The sequence below is a fragment of the Pipistrellus hanaki genome, assembly GCF_964339955.1.
Source record: "Pipistrellus hanaki genome assembly, chromosome: 12".
NCBI classification, from domain to species: domain Eukaryota; kingdom Metazoa; phylum Chordata; class Mammalia; order Chiroptera; family Vespertilionidae; genus Pipistrellus; species Pipistrellus hanaki.
Window position 1 is genome coordinate 8,089,794 of NC_140514.1, and position 23,218 is coordinate 8,113,011.

The following is a 23,218-nucleotide window of genomic DNA, read 5'->3' on the forward strand; positions in this document are numbered from 1 at the left end:
AATAACAGTGTAAAAAGCATTTCCAGGCGATAAGTTTATTTAAATAATGAACTTATTTAAATTAAATTAAATATAAACATAATAAGCTACTCAATCAAGTTGACAATTCTCTGAAAACTATACTTTTAGAATTTCAAAGTATTAAGTCTGTTTAACAACTCATTGCCTCAAAGATAAAAGGCTTCATTTTACATATTTGACTTTTAAATGTATGATTTTCAGTAAACATTTTTAAAAGATTTAGGGTATTCACCATATGCCCAGCACCAGCACTCCCTTATCAGGAGTGGGGAACATCTGACCTGCAGGCCATGTAAGACTTGCAAAATCACTTGGTCTGGCCCTGCTGAGGCATTCGGGTAAGTTAATCAAATGTTTGAGCAAATATAGCAGGCTAATTTTTTAACTGATAATTTTGTATGGCCCAAGAATGTTGTTGTAAATAGCCAAATGGCCTTTGGCAGAAAAATCATTTCCCACCCCTGCTATGGATGGATACTGAAAATTCAGATATTCTTACATAATTTTCTTCATAAGTGAAAACTGGTCAAAACTGTGCTGGAGAATATAACAACCCTAAGTAAGGGTGACCTTTAAAAACTGTGACAGAAATAGACAAATACAGCAAGACACTCTAAGCTGAAGAATGTAAGATGGTATAAAAATTGTAGGTGGATCCAGGAGAGAAGTACATACTACCTTGTAGGTAAGCTATACCTAAAACTAAAAGAAGGTTCTCAGTTTTACACTAATCTGGAAATCCTCATTCATAAGCAAAACAATGTAAACAGTGCCACCTAGAGCTTGTAGCTCTGTGATATAAAAAGCCAAGTAAGTATAGCAAAGACACTTATCTTGTAACAGTATCAAAACCTAGAACCCAAAATCTCAAAATAACATCTGCCTTTTCATCTCTATTATTATATTTTGAGAAGACTACAAGATTAGGGCTAAAATTCCAGCAAAATTAGCTAAATAATGATATGTGCTTGAGGGTTAGAGAAGGGATGACATAAAAACAAAGAATGAAAAATAGTTAAACATCATATATCATGGTTACTAATATAACATAACTAGAGGCCTGGTGCACAAAATTTGTACACTAGGGAGGGGGTGTCCCTCAGCCCAGCCTGCATCCCCTCCAATCTGGGACCCCTCAGGAGATGTCCCACTCACAATCAGGGACTGCTGGTTCCCAACCGCTCACCCTGCCTGCCAGCCTGATTACCTCCTAATCATTCCCCTGCTAGCCCCATTGTCCCCAACTGCCCTCCCATGCTGGCCCAGTAACCCCCAACTGCCCTCAACTATAGGCCTGGTCACCCCCAACTGCCCTCTCCTGCTGGTTCGGTCACCCCTAATTGCCCTCCCCTGCTGGCCTGATCACTCAAAACTACCATCTTGTAGCAGCCATTTTTGACCATGGAGGTGGCCATCTTGTGCAAAGGTCTGAGGGTCAATTACATATTACCCCTTTATTACATAGGATAATTATGGCCTAATATTTCGTTTGTATGTTCTGGTCACACTTAGAACATAGGAATTAAAATTCTCTGGCCAACACATTTCATTTCTGTCCACATCATCCTCAAGGGAGAGAATCTGGGTGAACACTTAGGTAACATAGATAGCTTTCAAAAGGTTGGCTTTTGTCTTCTATGTATATGCTTGTTGTTTTCCCAAATGGCTAACTATTCAGCAAAACAGAACACGGTAAGATTTCAAATACTCTTGGGAGCTTGTAAAAGTAATACAACATTCATGTAATTTCCACTTGCTATACAACAGACCCTGAGGTTGTTTTTCTAATACATAACTAGTGGTTCTATTGCTATGGGGGGGGGGGGCCCTCTTGACTATAGATATGAAATAATCTGAACAGAACCAAATCATGCTTTTTGAATTTTTGCATCTAAAATAGTGAAGGAGTAAAGTTACAATTGTACCATATCAACTCTGAGAGAGCCATATTTTTTCATTATACATCTGCATTCTGTAGTAAAAGGATGTTATGCACCAGAAACCATTGCTTCTTTCTTAAAAAGAATATTATTTCAATGTGGTTATAATTAAGTTACACAAGGGAAAATATTTGGATTGATCTTCTCAACTGCCTTTCTGTAACCACTCAGATTCATTTTTCACTATCAGTCCCAAAGTTTTGTTCCAAAATAAAAATGAATTTTAAATGTGGTTCAAGGAATGGAATGAGAATAAAGTATAAAGGGTCACTCTAATGCAAATATGCAATATCCACTAAGAAAACAATTTATAAAAATTAAAGTCCAATTTAAACAACAATGATGATAATGAGGATAAAAATATGAACCAACTTTATGGAACACTTACCACATCCCAGGCATTATGCTAAGGGCTTAGCATATTTAGGTTGAACCATATAAAAATGGTGATTTCATAAAGTACTATAATTATCCCTATTTTGCAGATAAGAAACAATTTCTTAACTTGATCAAGTTAAAGAGCTAGGCAATAGATCTGGGATTAAAGCCTAAAGCACAAGCTCTCATTACCTGCTACACAGTTTCAGCAACCCTTGTGTCTTCAAAAACTGACAGGCTATAAGGGTGTAGGCACTCCCGTGCTCTCACATAATGCTCAAGGCAACCAACCGTACAGCAATTGTGAAGGCTGTACCCTCACCAAGGACCCAGCAAGGGAATCAAGTGAGGCTGACATCAGCCCATTCTTCACTACCCAGACTGCAGCCTGTTGCAGATGCCATCTACACTAAAGAAAATTGCTATTTTGGCTAATAGTTGCCGTGATATTGCTTGTAGAAGTGAGAAATTATGAGAAAAAATTTAAGATTCCAGATTAAATGACCTACAAAAGATACATCTTTTAATTTTAAAATTTCACTTTAAGAAATTTATTCTAAGAAAATAATTAGGGATGTGTACAAAATTATAATGTAAAGATATCTATCAATCTTATAATGACAGGAAAAATCTAAAAGAATCTAGTATTTCCAACAATAGGGTATTAGCTATTATAGCAGGTCTGTATGATTTAAATAATGCAGTAAAAATATATAAAATTCATAAACTTTTCACCAAATATTATATGAATGACTAAGTTTGTAAAAATTATATTTTCATTTTAGTAAAAATATGCATGCATGCATGCATTCCATATATAATGAGTGTGAAAAAGAGAGTGAGGGAGAGGGAGGCAGGGAAGGGGAGAGATAACTTTAATTTTCTTGCTTTTATCTTCATAAAATTTTATGTGATATATTTAATTGAAAGTAAAAAAGAAACTAAACAAACAATAGAAAGCTTAAGAACGATTAGATACCAGGTGCAGCTATGTAAAATTTTATTCTGCCTCTTAGAATTAGAATATGTGCTTTATTATAATCTAAATTTCGGCCCCCCACCTCCCCCCAAAAAAACAATGTCATGTGGAAATGAGAAATCCAGGTCATTCTAACATGTGGCCCGAGTTGAGAACCACTGCCCTTAAGTACACAGAGAGAGCAAAACTGTATAAAGATATCTAAATATCTTTAGATAACTGAAACAAAAATGAATTTTTAAAAAATAGAAAGCATCTTACACGTATATCATCTGTTAAAGAAACAGAATTCTCACTAGAGTGAAGAAAAAAGAATATTGGCCCTTGTCGGCTGGGAGCTGGCCTGGTGCTAACAGCTACGCCTTGGTCTACTCAAGTCAAACATAAATAAATGTAACCAATATCAGGAAAGGCTGCTCCGAGACCACGATGGACCATCCCATAATGATGTCTAAACAAAGAGGCCACCCTTTGGTTTGCAGATTTATATATAATGTAGAATTCTTAAACACATACAAGATAATATCCATATTCTACACTTGCTTATTTCTGTTTGATTAATAATGAAATATAGTCAACAAACTGCTAATATTATTTATTTCTAATGGAGGAATTTTATAGGTTTGGCAAAAAGATTTTAATTTTTTTAAAAACCATCTCTTAACTCTAGCTCTTTACTCAAAAACAAGTAGTATTTTGGCAGTGTAAAGTATGGTATCTTAAGCCCTCAAAAATAAAAATTTTAAAAAATAAACTAAACCCTGTTCCCTGAAGAACCTGTCTATGTTAGTGTGAACACAGAGGCACATAGTGCTATACTCTAGATCAGGAAATGGACTTGGTTTTACCTGTCCATGTGGGTGATGTTCTGTGTTTTAGGCCAGACAACCTTTGGTAGATTTTATATAGCCCATCATTTTCAGTAATTCTTGGTACCTTATAGTTTGGATACAACATAATTCATGCTTATTTTTGTCCTAATCACACTTTTTTTGTGATTAGGACAAAAGCATATTGCTCTAATCACAAAAATAACCCAAAAAAATCATATCCTGAATAGTATGAATGACTGCTGCTTCTTTACCTATCACAGCGTTAGCCTTGCTCCATTCTTCTTGCCTACAGGTTCTTAAAATATCGAATTACAAAATTATCCCCACTTCCTAGAAGCATTCAATCCACCGCAAAGTCCTTCTTTAATTCCTCCCCTAAGTCACTAACCAAGTGGCAAATCCTACAAGGTTCACCATGACATAATTTCCCTTTGACATTCATCTTGTATAACTAAGATAGTATGTTCCTGGCAGTCTTCCCTGAAGGGCACTGAGAGAGTTGGGACTGACTACTGACTGGAGTACAGGGTTGGATTTGGAGTAAAATAATAAAATTACATAAAAATATCTACAATCTATAGAACAGATAATGTCGACCTAAAGAAGTCTTTTGATAGAATATGTAAACATATCGTATAATGAGTTCCCACAAATTCAAAATTCTCAGTGTTTATCAGCCCTTGTGATGTTGACTAAATAATACATTTTTAGTATATGTGCTGCCGAAGCGAGCACTAAATAATACATTTTTAATGAAATTCTCAGTTTTCCATTTTATCTAAACAAAATAGAAATCTAAGTATAGAAAATGAAAGGTAAATGATGAAACTAAACCCTTAACATAACACATAGGATAATAAAATCATCTAAATTAGTAAGTACATTTAATTCAATAAGTTAATATTAATTCCTTACCAAAAGGAACTAAATACAATAATGACATCAAAATGAACTAATCTGTTTGAAACATTAGTATTTAAACTTTAACCCTTTGCACTCCGAACCATTCTGGACATTGGCTACCAGCTACTCGACGCTACTTTGCGAAACGTGCGTTGAATTAACTCAATTCCCCGTAATCACTAATAAACTGCAATGTCCCCTGAGAGGGGACATCCGAGTGCAAAGGGTTAAACTACCTTCTCTATCACCAAAGTGAATCCAGCCCAAAGTGTCCTTACCTCCTGGGTCCTTATCTGGATTGTATTCTAAAGCATTACTACAGATGAGGTCAATATCTTTCAGGAAATCTTTTGAAGTCAGGTAATTATGCTTATCAATTTTAGTTATTATTGTTGATAAATCCATTGGTTCCTTGATTACTTCAAGATAATCTGAAACCTAAAACAAATAGAATATTTTAATAAAAATTACTTATGGTATGTCATATATCTACTCATAAAAACACAAAAGAAAATCAAGTAATTATTTAAAAATTAAATCTACATGTCTAAGAAATAATTAGATAAGGATAAAAGTATAGAGCACTTTATGTTTCTAAAGTTACTATGTCATACTTTCCATGAAAGCTTCAGTTTCAAGTCATATCTAAATCAACTCTGAAATGTTCTCATCTTGAACTATGAAACCAATTGTGTCAGCTTTTTTTTAATCCTTTGGCCATTCCTGAGAAGAGAATGTACAAGTAAAAGCACTGATAAAGCATTGGTAAATGTTACCTCAAAAAAAAAATTTTAAAGGAAAATAAAAAGAAATAATTTGTTGTTTTTTAAACAAAACAAAAAAATTCTTTCTGAAGGGTGAATCGTTTCATGGAAAGTGTTTTCTGCTCCTTTGGAGTCATTACAAACACTTTGACTTAATTATATAACAACAACAAAAAAGCAATGTTTTCATGACTAGTAAAAGATTTGCTGCACTTGTCTCTAAATATAAATAAATCTACAAGTAAAAACACACATCTTGCTCTATGTACCCAATAAATTATATGTTTTATATCTCTTGACCAATAAGAAAGTTCTACCAACTTACAAATCTATTGCCTTCCCCAATCTCAAATCAAGTAATTAGGTCTATTACAAAAGCAGTCTTGCAAATGGCTAATTATTCCAGGACCACATTCTGGAACAGAGTGATTTCTGCTCTCAGAAACTATAAGCAAGTTTCCTCCATTGCAGATGTCATTGATGCCTTGATTTAAAAAAAACATATATATGCACATATATATGCATATATACCCGTATATATACACATACACATGATTTATAAATATTTTTTAAATTTTAGGTAGGTGTATGTGCATGTTTTAATTTATTTTTCACCCTCAATGAGGTAAATGCCTTCTAGGGGAGGTAGTAAAGCTATACTGAACAAGCAATAGGTTCAGAAGATATTAATTGGGTTCCTGGCATTGGCACTTGGCATACCTTTCTTTTGTGCATGACAGAAATGTTTTGTAAACTATAAAGCACTATACAAATTCATATTACTACCTATGCTTGTATTTTTTCCTATGCTTAATTTTAAATTCAACATTCATTTTCTAAACTCTTGTGTTTTCTACCGTTTGCTTTGAAAGTTTTAGATATCTCACACTCATTATTTGAATAGAAATTTGTTTTTATGTCTAAAAGCTATCTTGGTTCTCCTCTCTATTCTTCCAAGAGATCCCTACATTTTCAGCTTTAAAAGCAGACAAAGAACCAGTAGTAGAATGAAAGTGAGAAGAAAGAACATAAAAGAAAATATAGCATTTAAATAAAAGTTTCATCTGACTAGCATTTGCTATCCCCTTTTCATTGCCAAACCATCATTTATAAACTTTATTCTAGCATAGATAACATTTGAAATCTGATAATCTCTTCTGGTTAGGAAGAGAAAGTTTTCCCTGGCAAAGGCAAAATTGTTTACTTCTAGCATGGTAAGCTAACTTGGGGCAATCCCTTATCAATTGTCAGGGGAAAAAATTATGCGTCAGAGTCCCATATCCAATTTGAAATAAAAATACTTAAAACAACATTAAAGTGGACTGATAGAATTTAAAATTATCTGAAAACACTAGAAGGAGAGAAAAAAAAAAAAAACTGCTCCACAAATATAAAATGGTATGCATTAATTACAAAAGCAAGTCTGGCAAGTACTGTCATTCCAGTGGGAAAAGATTAAAATGGTAGCTGTAAGGTTATGTAAAGAATGGGGGCTTTAAAGTTTTTTAAAACTTTGAGTCTTGCCTAGTATCACTTGCCAAAGTGCCACAGTTTCCTCATTTGCAATATAAGAACCTTTGCAAGGCTGCTGAAAGGATTAAATGGATAAAACTATGTATTGTAGATAAATTCTATACTGTATAATAAAAGGCTAATATGCAAATAGACCGAATGGCAGAATGACCAGTCGCTATGACAAGCACTGACCACCAGGGGGCAGACACTCAATGCAGGAGTGCTCCCACAGGGGTCAGTGTGCTCCCACAGGGGGACGCTGCTTAGCCAGAAGCCGGGCTCACAGCTGGCGAGCGCAACGGCAGTGCCAAGGATGTCCGACTGATGGCTTAGGTCCGCTCCTCCTGGGAAAGAGGGCCTAAGCAACCAGTCAGACATCCCTTGCGGGCTCCTCAAACTGCAAGAGAGCACAAGCCAGGCTGAGGAACCCTCCCCTCTACCCCAGTGCACGAATTTCATGCACCAGGCCTTTAGTATGTAAATAAAATTATAGATAGTGCCTTTATTTAGGGGGTAAAAAAAAAAAAAAAGAATAGGTATTTTCAGACTTGCCAGGAATGGAGGGGATGCAAACATAGTTCATTTTCACAGTTATAGATGAGGTAATACTTCCAAATGAATCTGATCAGATTTCATAATGAGTATGCAACATTAAACTTTGAATCATTTCATAATTCAAATTTTTAAAAGAGATGAAAAAATTAAAACACCAAAACTGTTCAAACATGGAGTCTGAACTATAAGAAGGAGGCCAGTAAAGATCATATTGTGTTGAACCATACACTATATTATCCCAGGATAAAAAAAATAAAAATTAAAAAAATATTAATCTAAGTATTTTAGTTGATTCCAAATGGAAAATTTCTTTTCTCATCATCACAAACCATGCTCCCACAAGGACACAAAACAATGCACATAGAAAGTGAGAAATTTTCCATCAGGAGCAGAAAAAATCCTTAGAAAAATAATTTTAGCTGCACAGGATATGCTTAACTTCAAGTAGCATGTTAGTCACAGGCATTTCTAAAACATTAAAGACACATTTCAGGTTTCTCAGCTACATCTTTCAATAAAGTATACATAATTTGAGAAATGCCTATATCAACTGGTATTATTTGGTTAATATCAATTATGCTTGTAGAATTTATCCTGGAATAAAAATAGTCTAGTATGGACATTTCACTGAAGTAACTTTCAATCCTCTTCTTAAATTGAAAAATAAGAGATCACAAATATCAATGCTAATTAAGAGGACATATACAAATTGGACAAAAGTCACCAAATATTTGCTGATGACATTGGTAGTTATCACATGGATTAAAAATTTACAGGCTACGGGTAATTTATTCATCCATGCCTTTGCTTTTTTTCCTTCCAAAAAAAGATGTCAATTTTTTTTTTTTTTCTTTTAGCCAGTTCAACTTCACTGTTTGCACACTACTGAAACAAGACCTCTTCAATATCCACCGGTTTGCTGAAGATGTTAAAGCGTTTATCTGTGGCCAGCCTCTTGGTTACATCCCTGAGAAACAACCGCAACTCTCTTAAAGTATTTTCCTCCTGGTCCTCCATCCGAATTTTTTCTGATTCTGATAACTGACGAGGTGGAGAAGGTAGTGCAAGAGGAAGCACTTCCATAGCACAAAGACCTAAAGAAAATTAAAGAAAATGTTGATTCCTACATGGCAAGGCCAGGACCTCAATTACTTTTTTGGCATTCTCTCACAATGTTCTTTTAAGAAAAAGAGAATTCCAAACATAGGTGAGCCACACAAATCCAACATGTAAAAATCTGAATGGAAACCAGATATGTTAAGGAATAGTTTTACTTTACAAAATAAATCACAACAGGACTCCTTTAAAGGACAAATGATATGGTTTTAAAGAATTTGATTTTGAAACATTATTTATATACAACTTATGAAAGATATTTCAAACCAACATCAGTTAAGTATTCTATACTGATTTGCTTGTTTAAAACCTGCTTATCAAAATGGGGTTGTCTTATATGCATGAAAGTCAAATGAGCAAGTAACAATTAATCGATCCTTCCTGTTCCCAAAGAATTCTAAGTTTAGTCTTCTATCTTCATATTCTTAGTATAACATAGTACGGATATAAATGGCACTTGCTGGGAGCAAAATAAAAATAGAAACTGAACTGAGAATTCTCAGAAGGAAAGAGGGTGGGAAGAGATTAAACAAAGATCTTATTGTATGTTTATGTGCATTACCTATAGAAAAAAACAATAGGGTGGTAAAGGCCTGAGGCAGGGTGGGAACCAGGTTGGGGGGGAAGGGTATGGTATGGTGGGAAAATGAGGGACATCTATAATAATCTCAACAATAAAGGTTTTTTTAAAAAACAAGGGAAAACAGGCTTAGATTTTTTTTTTTTTAACTAATGGGATTATTATTTTCCAAGAGAGTGAAAGATTGAGTAAGGATTCTTATCTTTTATGCATCTATATATACATATATATATATATATAGTTGATTTTTTTACAGAGAGGAACGGAGAGAGATAGAGAGTTAGAAACATCGATGGAGAGAAACATCGATCAGCTGCCTCCCGCATAACCCACACTGGGGATGTGCCCACAACCAAGGTACATGCTCTTGACCAGAATCAAACCTAGGACCCCTCAGTTCGCTGGCCGATGCTCTTATCCACTGAGCCAAACCGGTTTCGGCATCTTTTACACATCTTTAAGATTAGGAAAAGAAACTCATTTGAAATACTTGGGATGCAGTCCTTATTTAAATCAGGGGACTGAAATCTGAAAAATTTTGAGGCCTCCCTTAATGCTATGAGCCCAAATCTAAGAAAACTCTAATCCTCAAAACAAAGCCATGATAGATTTCCAAGTGCCTAGGTAGAATAAGGTATCTATAATAATCAAAGCATAATATGCTGTTTAGACCGATGTCCTTCCAGACGAGGCCGAGGCTGCAAGGGAAGCCCAGTCCTGGGTGCCTGCTGGTGGCCAGCGGGAAGCCCAGTCCTGGGTGCCTGCTGGTGGCCAGCGGGAAGCCCAGTCCTGGGTGCCTGCTGGTGGCCAGCGGGAAGCCCGGTCCCAGGTGCCAGAGGGAAGCCGGAGCCTGCAGCTGGGGGAAGCACAAATTTTGTGCTTCAGGCCTCTAGTCTAATAGGTGCTCAATAAATATTTGAAAATGTAATCAATAAATAAAATAAACCAGAAAAGGCAAATGTTCTCATCAGCTCCTGGCCCTCAAAGTAATCAGCACAACACCTGGTGTTTCACAAACAGACAATTCGAGTTCTCAGTACTTAAAGTGACTAAAACAGAACAGAACCAAAGATTTCTTTTTCTTTGACTTTTTGAGCCTCAGAATGTGAAATCTACCAAGAGCATCTGGGTTGAAGTGATAAGGAGAACGCTTTAGTAGCCGTCATCTAATAGTAAAGCTTTAACAATGAGGCTGTACTTCCCAATCTCAAATCAGGTGAACACAATGTCACCTCTACATAAGTCCATCTAAAGATAAAAAGAACCTGAAAACTATCTTCACTTCGACAAAGAAATGGATTTTAAAATGACTCCAAGAAAGGCATCTCTTAACCCACTCCCCACGCCCCTTTTCCTAAAAGCTTTAGGCACTTTACCAGCGTGTTTCCTTCGTGGTGGAGCTACTGATGCCTGATTAAGAATCAATTCTTGGAAAAATTTTCTTCTGTCTTCTTCAGTAGGCCTTTGAATATACAAGACCTCTTCATACTGTATTCTAAAGATATATTTAACCTATAAACAAACACAAAAAATATTAAATATGTAGAGAATCAAAACCTTACCTATTATATGCAATTACAATTTCTTCATTTAAGATTCATGTGGGGTTAGAATTAACCTAGTCCCAGGCTATCCTATTGAAAGTTCAACCTCATGGATTAAACAAGAATGGAAGAATGATTTAGTTGCCCAAGTCATTAATAAATCATAGCTGGAAGAGTCAGAGATAACAGTAAAAAGGATAGTTGAATGTAACAGTCAGGTGGCAACAATCTCAGAGGGCTTTTTGCATAGGAGCTGCAAAGTAATTACCTAGCGCCTTCAACAGACAGCTGCCACGTTGCCAACACTGCCTGCGCTTCCACTATTTCTCTGCATTTCCTCTTCTCTGGCTTCCCTTTCTGGACTCTTTCCTAACCAAGTCTGTTCCACTGTACTGTCTAGAATCCTGGTATCACTGCAGACGAACTACACCTCGTCTTTTCACGGAATGCTCCACAAGGACACCAACTTTCATGCAAAACTCACAAGCAAAATGAAGTCAGTTTCTTCCAGCTGGATTACCTAGGCCTCTCCTGTGTTCGTCTGCTCTATTAAGGCTTTAACCCCAACTATCCCCCTTGCAAGGCATGCTTTTAAAATCCTCTTTATGTCATCCACATTTGACTGCTCACTTCATTTATATGTTTTTCTAGAGGGTCTATTTCTACTAGACACCAAACTCCCGAAGAACAGCCCATTTCTTAGTCGTCTGTTTTCTATACCTCACCACAGGGCCTGGCACACAGCAATGCACAAGCATGTACTCAGTGAGTAAAGCCCATTCTTCTGTTCCCCAGCCCACATCAAACTGGAAAGCGTAATTGAAAAGGGAACCAGTCACTAATATGAGAGTGTACCAACCATGATAATATGGAAATACTGGATTAAAATTCAAGACATCAGATTTTAGCCCAAACGTAGCCACATATTTGTGGTAAATGTTAGACAATCCACTCAATTTGTTACACCTAACCACTTGCTGAAGACTGTGAACTTCATAAATATTATTTTAATCTATATAACAATGAGGTATGAAGGCATCCCATTTAAAAGATGAAACTTGGACATGTAAAGATTTAAGTAATTAGGTTAAGGTCCCAGCATGAATAAATAGAGAACATTAGATTACATAATCTATAAAGGACTTTCCTAGCTCTAAAATTCTAAGACAGAGAAGAAACAATCAATGAAAAGTAAACACTAGAATTCAAAATCTGAATGGGATTTATTTACCTCAACCCAAAGCCAAATCCTTTAAGAGTTTATAAAATTTCACCTAGTATCCTTCCAGTATTTCTTAGACTACCTTCCAGTATTTCTTAGAATTCCCTCCAACCCTTCGGTCTATGCTTTGCCGGCCCTTCTTCAGAAATTCTGGGGTGCATATTTACCACAGAATACCATTATGTGCCAGATACTGCAGTTATAAACTTGAAGAAAATAGGCTTACTTCCTGCTATCAAGATCTTAAAGAGTCTCCTAAGAAAGTATTCTGATACCATAAAGGTAGAGACATAGAGGAGACCCTGTAAGAGTGAAGAGGCATTAGACAAAACATAGCCAAAATAGCTAACATTAATTCTGTCTTGACAAAATAATACAGAATTAGAAGTACCAGAATTTTGTTCAAAGATAGCAAGACATTTATTTTCAGTTTTAAATATTCTCCCTTCTCAACATTTTTCAACACTGTTAAACTTAGCGAATATAAAACATACCAAAAGTAAATCTACAATAATCCTGTGATATTCCTGCCAGGTTATTACAACCATCTCAGAATCCATCATCTTGTAAGTAGGCTAAATTACTTTCCTTTCAATTTACTCCTAACTTATTTTCTGGCATTCTCAGCCTTAAACATCATGCTGCAAGAAGACAAGTCTTGTATAATTCCCTGTAAAAATCATCTGTCTCTTACCATGGTTCACACTGCAAATCACTCTTCCCTAAACCGGTTTTTAACTCTCCACTCAAGCTGGTGCTTTCTGGATGACACTTTCTCTGACTTTCCCAGGGATACTTATGCATGCCTTCCAATATCTCTCATTAATCCTTGTGCAAGCGCAACGATTCTTAGTAAATTCAGTTATACGACCATCACAAGTCAGTTTAGAACATTTGCATCCCCTCCAAAACTCATGCCCATTTGCAATCAATCCCCCCCACATTTAGACTCCCAGACCGACAACTAGAGAACTGCTTTCTGTCTCTAGAGAGTTGCCTCTTCTACAAACTGTATATCAGCCACTAAGTAGTCTTTTGTGTCCAGCTTCTCTCACTTGGCATCATATACTGAGGTTCATCCACACTGTAGATTTTATCAGTAGTTTATTCATTTAGTGCTGGCTAGAACTTCATCACATGTATATATAATATTTTGTTTCATTAATCACTAATTCATAAATACTTGGGTATTAAAATAATTTTTTAAATCAATTTCATTCACACGAGTTGATATACTAATTTTTTTCTAAAACTGTGATCTTGCCTTTGATTTTAATATATTAAATATAAATTGAATTTGAACTCAAAAGCTAAATATCTGATTTGAAAAATATACATCATCATCATAATATTCAACTTAGCATGATGCTGTCAATGAAAAAGCTGGAAGGTCAAATCCCACCAAATAATCTAACAGATGAGAAGGATAATTATAATGGAATTGATAACAATACAGCTAAAGTTTTTTGGAGGTGATATATATACTGGTCTAAGCATGAATTATCTCAATCTTTCACTACAATAGTCTGGAATCTATCACTACTTATCACAAAAAAGAAACAAACTTAGATGTTAACTTGTTTAAGTCACAGAGCTAGTAAGTGATATAACCTAGGCATGAATCATGACAGTTGATTTCATAGTAATTAGAGAGAGAAAGAAACACTGGTGTGAGAGAACCTTAGTATGTGCACTAATCAGAAATCAAACCTGCCACTTTCTTGGTGCACAGTACAATGCTTCATCCCTGAGCCACACAAGCCAGGGTGAGGTGAACTATTTCAAAACAATATAACAATGATAAACATTCAAGCAGTTCTTACCTCTTCAGGAAGTTCACTGTACATGGTTTCAGAGGTAGACAATAGAAATATAGGTGAAAATGATGGTATATCTTGTAGCAAGGTCAGAAAAGTTGCTCTCACAGTTTCACTAACAGCTTCCCACCAATCACCAATGTGAGGCATGTAAACAATACTAGGTACTGTTCTCCGAGCTTCACGAAAAATCTAATTAAGGAAAAGAATGGAATTAAAAATTCAAACTGATATTGATCCCAAATATCTAAATTCTACCCAGTAAACCCCCAAATACAAAAATGCATCAGACCTGTTATAGTAATTCTTTTCAGCCCAAATATTTAAGCTGTACGAGGTCTGATGCACAAGCCATACAGTCTCTATCTACCCTTGCCCCACCTAAAGTATTTTTCGCCATTTTATTGTATTATTCCTATTCAGTAGATATTAATATAAAGGTGTCAAACTGTTCCACTTATCTATAAAATATGCTGCAAATGAAGAGAGAAGGATGTCAGAATGATACCAGTAAGTACAAAAAAAGGAAGACATAGTTTACATGTTTGTGCACATTGGCTAAAATCACTAAGCACGTGAAATAAACATTTTAAACAAAATGTACCACCCTAGACTTAAAATTAATGTACTACTGCAGAACCACTTCTTCACCTCCCTAATTCACCTTAATTCAATCTTCAATTCAAAATGGTCACAAAATACCCTGGCATCTCTAACGAGCAATGAATACTATATATTAGCACAAAACTCTGATACACTCTGTCAGAAAATACAAGATAAAGTTTCCTTAGGTATTAAAAAGAGTCCTATTGTAGCTTCAGCCGCCAAAAAACACCAATAAAGAACGGGTTGGCTATCAGTAAGCTGCCAAGCATAACTACAACCATTTACATATACGTCAACAACAGCTTAAGAGCCCATCAATAAATTCTCACAGGTTAATATGACATCTCTTTAAGATTTTTAACAAGTGTAGAAATAAGTGCAAAAATCTCTCTTCAATTTAGAGAATTCTATTTCTAAAATTTTCTGTTTTTCCTTATTTTAAAACGCACATTTCAATTAACCTATGTAATGTTCAAGATACAGAAATAAGAATTTAGTATTTAAAATGCTTAGGATTAATAAAAACGTTTCTAAGAATCAAAAGGATTATTTTTCTTAATAAGGAAGCCTACCAGTTGCATAAATTTTTCAAATATTACATTTTGTACAGTTTTAAACCTCCTGTATAAAATAAAATATATTGCCAATTTAATAATAAACCAGATGAAAGATGCTCAAATAAAATGCTTCCCCCAAATTGGAAATGTAGATGTTATGATCACTCACATCAAAAGTAATATTTGCTCCTTCCCTTCCTTTAACATTTGCATATCCACCAATCCAGAACAGTTGTACAGTACAACTCCTCCAGGACTCAAATTTTGACCTTTTCTGCAAACACGCACCCTCTTATCCTGGATCCTGAAAATCCAAGGATTATTGTTTTCCAAAGTTCTTGTAGAAGATTCATAAGAGAAAAACAAGCATAAATATCGGCAAAATAAAGGAACCACACAGCAGCACAAAGGCAAGTGAGGCATTGGATTTAATAAAGAATAATTACATGCCACCCAAATTTGGCATGAAGTGTGAAGACAGTGACCGACATCTTTTGTCACTTTCCAACTCCCGCTCTGTGCTGGTAACTAGGGAGAGTCAACTGGGAGAGAAAGATGATTATATGGAAAAGACTAACGAGCTATATAGCTTACTGAGAAACTCACCAAACTAGATCCTAATTCAATCATGCAAGTACCACGTGCGCAGGAGGATGAGAAAACAAAGCCTTTTTAAAAAATGAAATTTTGCCTTTCATTCTAGTACTTGTAGGTTAGGTTTTCTTGGAAGATGTGTTGAGCACACCTAACAGCTAACAAGTGTTAAAGAGTATGGGCAAAGAACTCCAGGTTAAGGGATAATGAATGCTTTACAGAGCCAGGAGTTCAATAATGCTGTACTGTAGTGTTTTAAACTTATTTGCAGCGCTAAACTAGATATATATAAGCATCACCAACACTAACAGAGTGGAGGGTTTTTCAAAAATTTTTCTCTTAAGACTTTAGAGGAGAAACATCTTTAATTTCTAGAAAAATTGAACATCACTACTAAAGCAAGTTTTCTTTTAAATTCTTTGCTCCGTGGTATCTCAGAGTATTAAAATAAACTATCATATTTTCTTTAAATATATATTCAATCTGTCCTAATACTCCATTTTCATAATGAAAATTCAGAAAGGACAAACTCTGAGAATAGTATTTAAAATTTCAGAAAAAAAAGTGTAATCCTATTGTGACTTTTCTATAATGTAAAAACAGCTCTTCAGCAATTTGCTGGTAAAGTTGTGGAATAAGATACATTCTGTGAAACCAATTAAACAGATAATTCCAAGTAGAAAAATAAAGCCTCGTTTTAGTGAAGCGGCAACTGCCTTGGGAATAAGTGATGCCATTTGATAACTAGAAAAATACTCACCTACAGGGTGTCTTGGATTGGTGGATGTGCAAGGTGTAGTAGAAAACAGAAAAACTGTTATAGAGAAAAAAAGACAGTAGGCCAAATTACTGAACCAACCGTTTCAAAACACCTCTGACATGACCAGCACTCTTGCACAAATAAAATGAACAAACATCAGTGTATGGGAACTGTTCATTTTGATTCTTTAAACAATCTTTAAACTCCAGTTCCTTCTGGCCTCTTCTTGCCCTCAGATAGCATGTTCCCTTATATAACATAGTTTTGTTTCTTTGTGTGTGTTTTTTTTATAAATCACTAACTATTTCCTCTGAATATTAAAGATATGAAAGGCAAAAATCAGGCCACTGAAGTTAGAAGTACCCATGTAAGGAAACACTAGTAACATAAACTGCATCTATAGTCCTTATCATCTCAAAAGCTAGACTTTCAAGTCAGTACTTTAGCTGCCAAAATAAAACGTTCAGGGCACAAAAATGTACTATATTTTAAAAATTAAGAATAGACAGCCCAGCTGGCATGGCTAAGTGGTTGCACATCAACCTATGAACTAGATTATCACAGGTCAGGGTACATGCCCAGATTGTGGGCTCGATCCTGTGTGGGGAGTGCAGGAAGCAGCTGATCAATAATTCTCTCTCATCATAGATGTTTCTATCTCTCTCTTCCTCTCCCTTTCTCTCTGAAATAAATAAAAATATAATACATAAAAAGAATATACAGCCCATGCCATTTCCTTCAGAATGTGAAAACTAGAATAATTGAAAAACAAATATAAATGAAGCAGAGCGCTCCAAGCCAGTACAGCTTTCTCTTTCTTAAAAGGAGCTGTATAAGAGAGAGGAAACAACTTTTTGTCATCAATAAACTTTCAGAATTTGTTTTGATCACATTTACAGTATTATGAATGTGCTAAATTAATACAATGTAAGTAAAAGAAAAGTCTTAGGGGCTAAAATATTCTCAATTTTTATAAAAATTTAAAAGCATTACTAAAATAAATTAATGCCTTATACCATGTTATCACAAAATATTAAAATAGTTATCTATGTTGCTGATATTTTTACTCCAGATATATCATTTTATTCCATTTATATTCTATTTACCTAAGATTTATTGAGCACCTCTGTAAAAATAAGGCACTGTTTTGGATATGAAAATTCAGGAATGAAGAAATAAAGTACCAGTTTCTTTCCAAGCATACAAAAATCAACTTGTTATAAAACACAACTATACTAGGATTTCTGAATAACAGTTATAATACAAATAAACTTGTTATGAAAATTAAATTGCCCAAATTTCTTTTCTGATATTTTCATTGCCTAAAAACTTCAAGAATGTTTATAAATGTGGTACATTCTGGACCGGTATGATTTAATTTATTTACAATTCAAAACACAGAAAGGCATGTACACAAGCACAAGAGTTTCCAAAGTATACAGAGTCTGCTAGGAAAAATCCAGAAACCCTTATGCACAAACACATGAGAATCCAAAGTAAACACATAGGTAAGTATATTAGTTCCTTAATGCTACTTATTCAAAAAGGATTTCCTCTGAGCATTTCCGGATACCTTTTCTTTCTGAGGAAAGAAAACTAAAGTTTTCACCTAAAGAAAAGACCTTATTAACCATTTAAAATGATATGCAACATCGTATAGGACTCAAACGCCAAAGCTTTGACAGACCATATATAAACATATCAATTCAATCATACTTCTGTATTAATGAAAAAGATAAAATACAGCAGATTCATCAATCACTTTTTTGCCTAAATCAACAATAGAAATAATACAAAAGGCAACAAAATATATTTGAAGATGTCAGAAAAGGGAAAGCATGGTTGTTGTTTTTAAGAGTGTTAATACAGGCAAGTCTTTTACTACAGATACTAACACCTCCGAACTTGTTGTAGAATTCAATAATCAATCATGAACTTAATGAAACAACTATAAACCTTCCAGACTACACCAAGCTTTCCCATTCTCTTTCTAGAGCCTTGGGAGACTATGGATTACTGTTAACATGTACACACATACACACACACTTCCACTTTGAGAACTCTGGCAAATGTTTCAGTAATAAATGTCTAACTAGTATCCAGTGATCAGCAAAAGTACATTTCCCAAAGGTCTACTGAAAACCTAGAATAGTAACACCTGGGATATTTAAAGTGCAGATTCCTAGGGTTCACCCCAAATTTAATGAATCAGAATCCATGGGTGTGGAGCCAGGGAATCAGAAAATTTAATAAGCATGCCCAGAAAATTCTTAAGCTCACTAAATCTTGAGAAACAATGAGAAAACTCTACAGCAGACACTGACTCCTCTACTATTTTTCACCCAGTTAATAATATCAATCAATCGTTGAGACAGTCAGAGGAGGAAAAGTTTTGTCATACATATGCGTGCATGTGGTTATATTTTAAGAACAGAGAATAAAACATGAATCCCACTGTATAAAGAAATATCAAGGCCCTGGCCGAGTAGCTCAGTTGATCAGAGCATCGTAGGGTGAGCCATGGTTGCAGGTTTGATGCCTGGTCAGGGCACAATCAACCAATGAATGCATGAATAAGGGGGACAACAAATGGATGTTTCTGTCTCTCTAATTCTCCTTCCTCTCTCTCTTTAAAATAAAAAAATGTAAAAAAGGAAATATCAAGTAGAACTCTTCCCCTTTCCATCTTATCATACATATACAGCCCTTTAAAGGTGATTTAGAACTTCTTTCCTTTACGATTACCTTTCATGTTCAAGTACAGTATTTAGTAACCAATTTTATTTTTTAAATGTTTTTACTGATTTTCAGAGAGAGAGAAAGGGAGAAGATAGAGAAACATCAATGAAAAAGGAACATCATCAATTGGCTGCCTTCTGCACACCCCCTATCAGGGATTGAGCCAATACTCAGACATATGCCCTGACTGGGAATCAAACTGGGGACCACTTGGTTCCTGGGTTGATGCTCGACTGCTGAGCCACACCAGCCGGGCTTTAGTAACCAATTTTATATTAGGTATGTTAGAGGCTGGGGAAAAGCACAGAATAATGATTAGCTACACACTGAACCCTTTTCCACATTTATTTAGAGATAATCTTGCCTATAGGAGGACTAGCTCCCAAGAAAAGCAAGGCAAAAGAGAAGAAAAGAGCCAAAACCGGTTTTGCTCAGTGGATAGAGCATCGGCCTGCGGACTGAAAGGTCCCAGGTTCGATTCCGGTCAAGGGCATGTTCACTGGTTAAAGGCACATCCCCAGTGGGGGTGTGCAGGAGGCAGCTGGTCGATGTTTCTCTCTCATTGATGTTTCTAGCTCTCTATCCCTTCTCCCTTCCTCTCTGTAAAAAATAAATTTTATATATATATATATATATATATATATATATATATATATATATATATTATTTTTTATTTTTTTTTTATAAGAGAGAAGAAAGGAAAAATAGGACAGAAGTATAGAGAGAAGGGGTATTTAATCTTTCCAGTATTTCAGCACCCGACTCATGCTCTTTCTTCCCAAAGACTTGTACCTAATTTATACTCAGGTTCGCCAATCTCTACAAGTTAAGAATAAGTTCCTCAGTTTCATCATATAATGATTTTTTTAAAAACAGTATTATGTTCATGAATTTAAAATAATTTTAAATAAGCACTTAAGATACAAATAGAGATTAACCAGGACAGTTAATCTGGTCTCTGGCCAGTGTTCAGAGGAAGTCTGAGCTTCTACTACCATGACTACAAAATTCTGGCTCAGTTCCTTGGCAGACTGGGCCATCCAGTTGTTGGTCACTCAAAAATAAGCTCTCCTTCTAACCCAGGAGACTTCAGGTAAAAGCAGAGATGAGATGTCTTGGTGTATTAGGTGCAATGTAATACAATCTAAACAATAAATACTGGCTTTTTGTTGTTTTCTGACACCGCTCTTTATCTCTCCACTCACATGACAAAGAAAAAAAAAGTAGTAAGAGCCAAGAAATGTGAAAGAGACCAAAGAGCATGCAGTTAGAATTCCAATTTAGCCTAATGATGCCAACTAGGATTCAGGAAAAATAGTTCTAGGATCCCAGTAATATCAACATGTAGTTTATACTACAATATTTCCTAAGTATTTCCTTACTTAAATATTAAGCCAGAAATGTTTGTAAATATGTACACATACTAGCCATAAGGAACAACAGAGAGACTACCCTCTCATTTTGAAAATGTTCCTCTTTCTTTTCTTATTGATTTTTTTTAATGAACATACTTTATTTTTTCTTAAAATATAGTTGGCATACAAAATTAGTGTCAGGTGTACAAAACAGTGATTCAACATTTATCTGTACATCTTATGAAGTGATCTCCACTTTAAGTCTAGTAACCATCAATCAATGTGCAATGTTCTTACAATATTGTTGACTATATTCCCTATGTGGTACATTATATGCCTGGATCTATTATTATTTATTTTATAACTGAAAATTTGTGCTTTTTTCTTTTTCTTTTTTCTTTGAGAGGAAGGGATATATATATATATATATATATATATATATATATATATATATAGAGAGAGAGAGAGAGAGAGAGAGAGAGAGAGAGAGAGAGAGAGAGAGATCCCTTGCCTCCATAAGCGCCCCCACAGAGAATCAAACCCGCAAACTGGGCATGTACCCTGACTGGGAACTGAACCCGCCACCTTTTGGTTTACAGAACAACACTCCAAGAAACTGAGACACACCGGTCAGTGTGAAAATGTTCCCCTTTCAACGTGATTCTATCTTGTTTGATTGATACTGTCAGATATACATATAAAAAGAAAAATAATAGTCCAAGCAATGCAGCAGAGTATAAACTAAATGACCAAATTTATCCATTTCTCCAGTCCTTCAAATTCCTTCCCCCATGCCAAAGCAATTATTATTAACAGGTGGTGGTTGTTGTTTGAGGGGAAGGGGACGGCGGTATTCGTAGATAAACACTCCGCTTATATATAAGCATGGATACAGCATTTCTAAGGCTTTTTTTACATAAAGAATATAATACTTAGAGTGATCTAAAACTTGCTTTTTTCACCAATATCTCCTTCATCTTTCTACATCAGCCTATGTAAGATTACCTCAGCTTTGTTAATGGCTTCACCGTAACTCTCTGCATGTGAGAATGTACTATGACTTATTTTAGCCAGTCCACCATTAAAGGACATTCAGTTTGTTTCTTTTGGTCTTATTTTGTTTGGCAATTTTACACAATGCCATCATGAATATCCTTGTTCACTCAGCTGTGAATACTTACTGCTAATATACCTTTAAGGAAAATTCTTTTTTCTTTTTTTTTAAATATATTTTATTGATTTTTTACATAGAGGAAGAGAGAGGAATAGAGAGTTAGAAACATAGATGAGAGAGAATCATCGATCAGCTGCCTCTTGCACACCCCCTTACTAGGGATGTGCCCACAACCAAGGTACATGCCCTTGACCAGAATAGAACCTGGGACCTTTCAGTCAGCAGGTAGACGGTCTATCCATTGAGTCAAACTGGTTTCGGCTAGGGAAAATTCTTTAATGTAAAATTCCTGGGTCAAATGATATATGTACTGGACATTTTAAAAGACAGTGCCAAACTACACTCCAAAATCGTTAAATAAGTTTACATTTCTACTAGCCATGTTTGAGTGTCCCACATCTCCAATGCTTGGTGTTATCAAGCTCTTTATAATTACAAACCTAACAGTTGTTTTAAAATGGTATCTCATTGCTTTAATTTGCATATTTTTTTTACTCACAAGTGAGACTAAGAATCTTTCCAAATTTTTATTGGTTGCTTTTTCTATTTTTTCCCCCTCCCTATAAATGGCATGCTCCAATTTTGCCAATTTTTATATTAGGTTAATATTTCTTCTTACTGACATTAACATTTTTTTATGTTTAGGAAACTTGTCCTTGACGTGTGTGTTAAAAATATACCTACCAGATTATGTCTATTAATTTTATTTAAATGATTTTTTGGCCATATGTAATTTTAAATTTTTATAAAGTCAAATTTGTTCATATCTTTATGTGTTCTGGATTTTGTTCATTGCTTAGAAATCATTTTCCCATATCCAAGATAATAAATGTATGACCTTGTGAATGCTTATTAACAGTCCCACTGACAATCTAGAATTTGTATTTGGGTTACAGAAAAAGGTGGGAAATTAATTCCCTTAATTAGCCAGCCAGTTTTCCAAGACCATTTATTAAATAATCCACCTATTCTACCTACTGATGTTAAATAGTATCATGATTACTACACAGGCATAAATGAATTCTCTCTTTTGTTCTATTACTTTTCTACCTATCCCTACATGGGTTCAAATTCTTTACTACTCTAACACACCTATTACTTCTATTACATCTTTACTACTCTAATACATCTATTAGTTCTATTACATCTTTACTACTCTAATACATCTCTTTGGAGTCTGCCCAGCCTTTCATTAGCTGTGAAAAGAGCTGTCAACATCTGTTGGGTACTATATGCTAAGCTTACTGAATAAGCTTACTTTAATAA

General features: G+C 35.1%; 1 protein-coding gene across 3 annotated transcripts in view; it reads right to left on the reverse strand.

Moving 5' to 3' along the window:
* ATAD2B (ATPase family AAA domain containing 2B) overlaps positions 1-23,218 on the reverse strand; it is a 101,636-nt gene that overhangs the window by 14,684 nt on the left and 63,734 nt on the right. For 2 of the 3 annotated variants that reach the window (XM_084900582.1, XM_084900580.1), the window contains exons 19-22: positions 14,174-14,359; positions 10,961-11,096; positions 8,786-8,982; positions 5,333-5,492 (exon numbers count right to left, since the gene is read on the reverse strand). In XM_084900582.1, coding sequence (XP_084756708.1) covers positions 5,333-5,492; positions 8,786-8,982; positions 10,961-11,096; positions 14,174-14,359 — 679 coding nt within the window. The remainder of the gene's footprint in view (positions 1-5,332; positions 5,493-8,785; positions 8,983-10,960; positions 11,097-14,173; positions 14,360-23,218) is intronic. The other variant, XM_084900581.1, reaches the window with a different exon arrangement.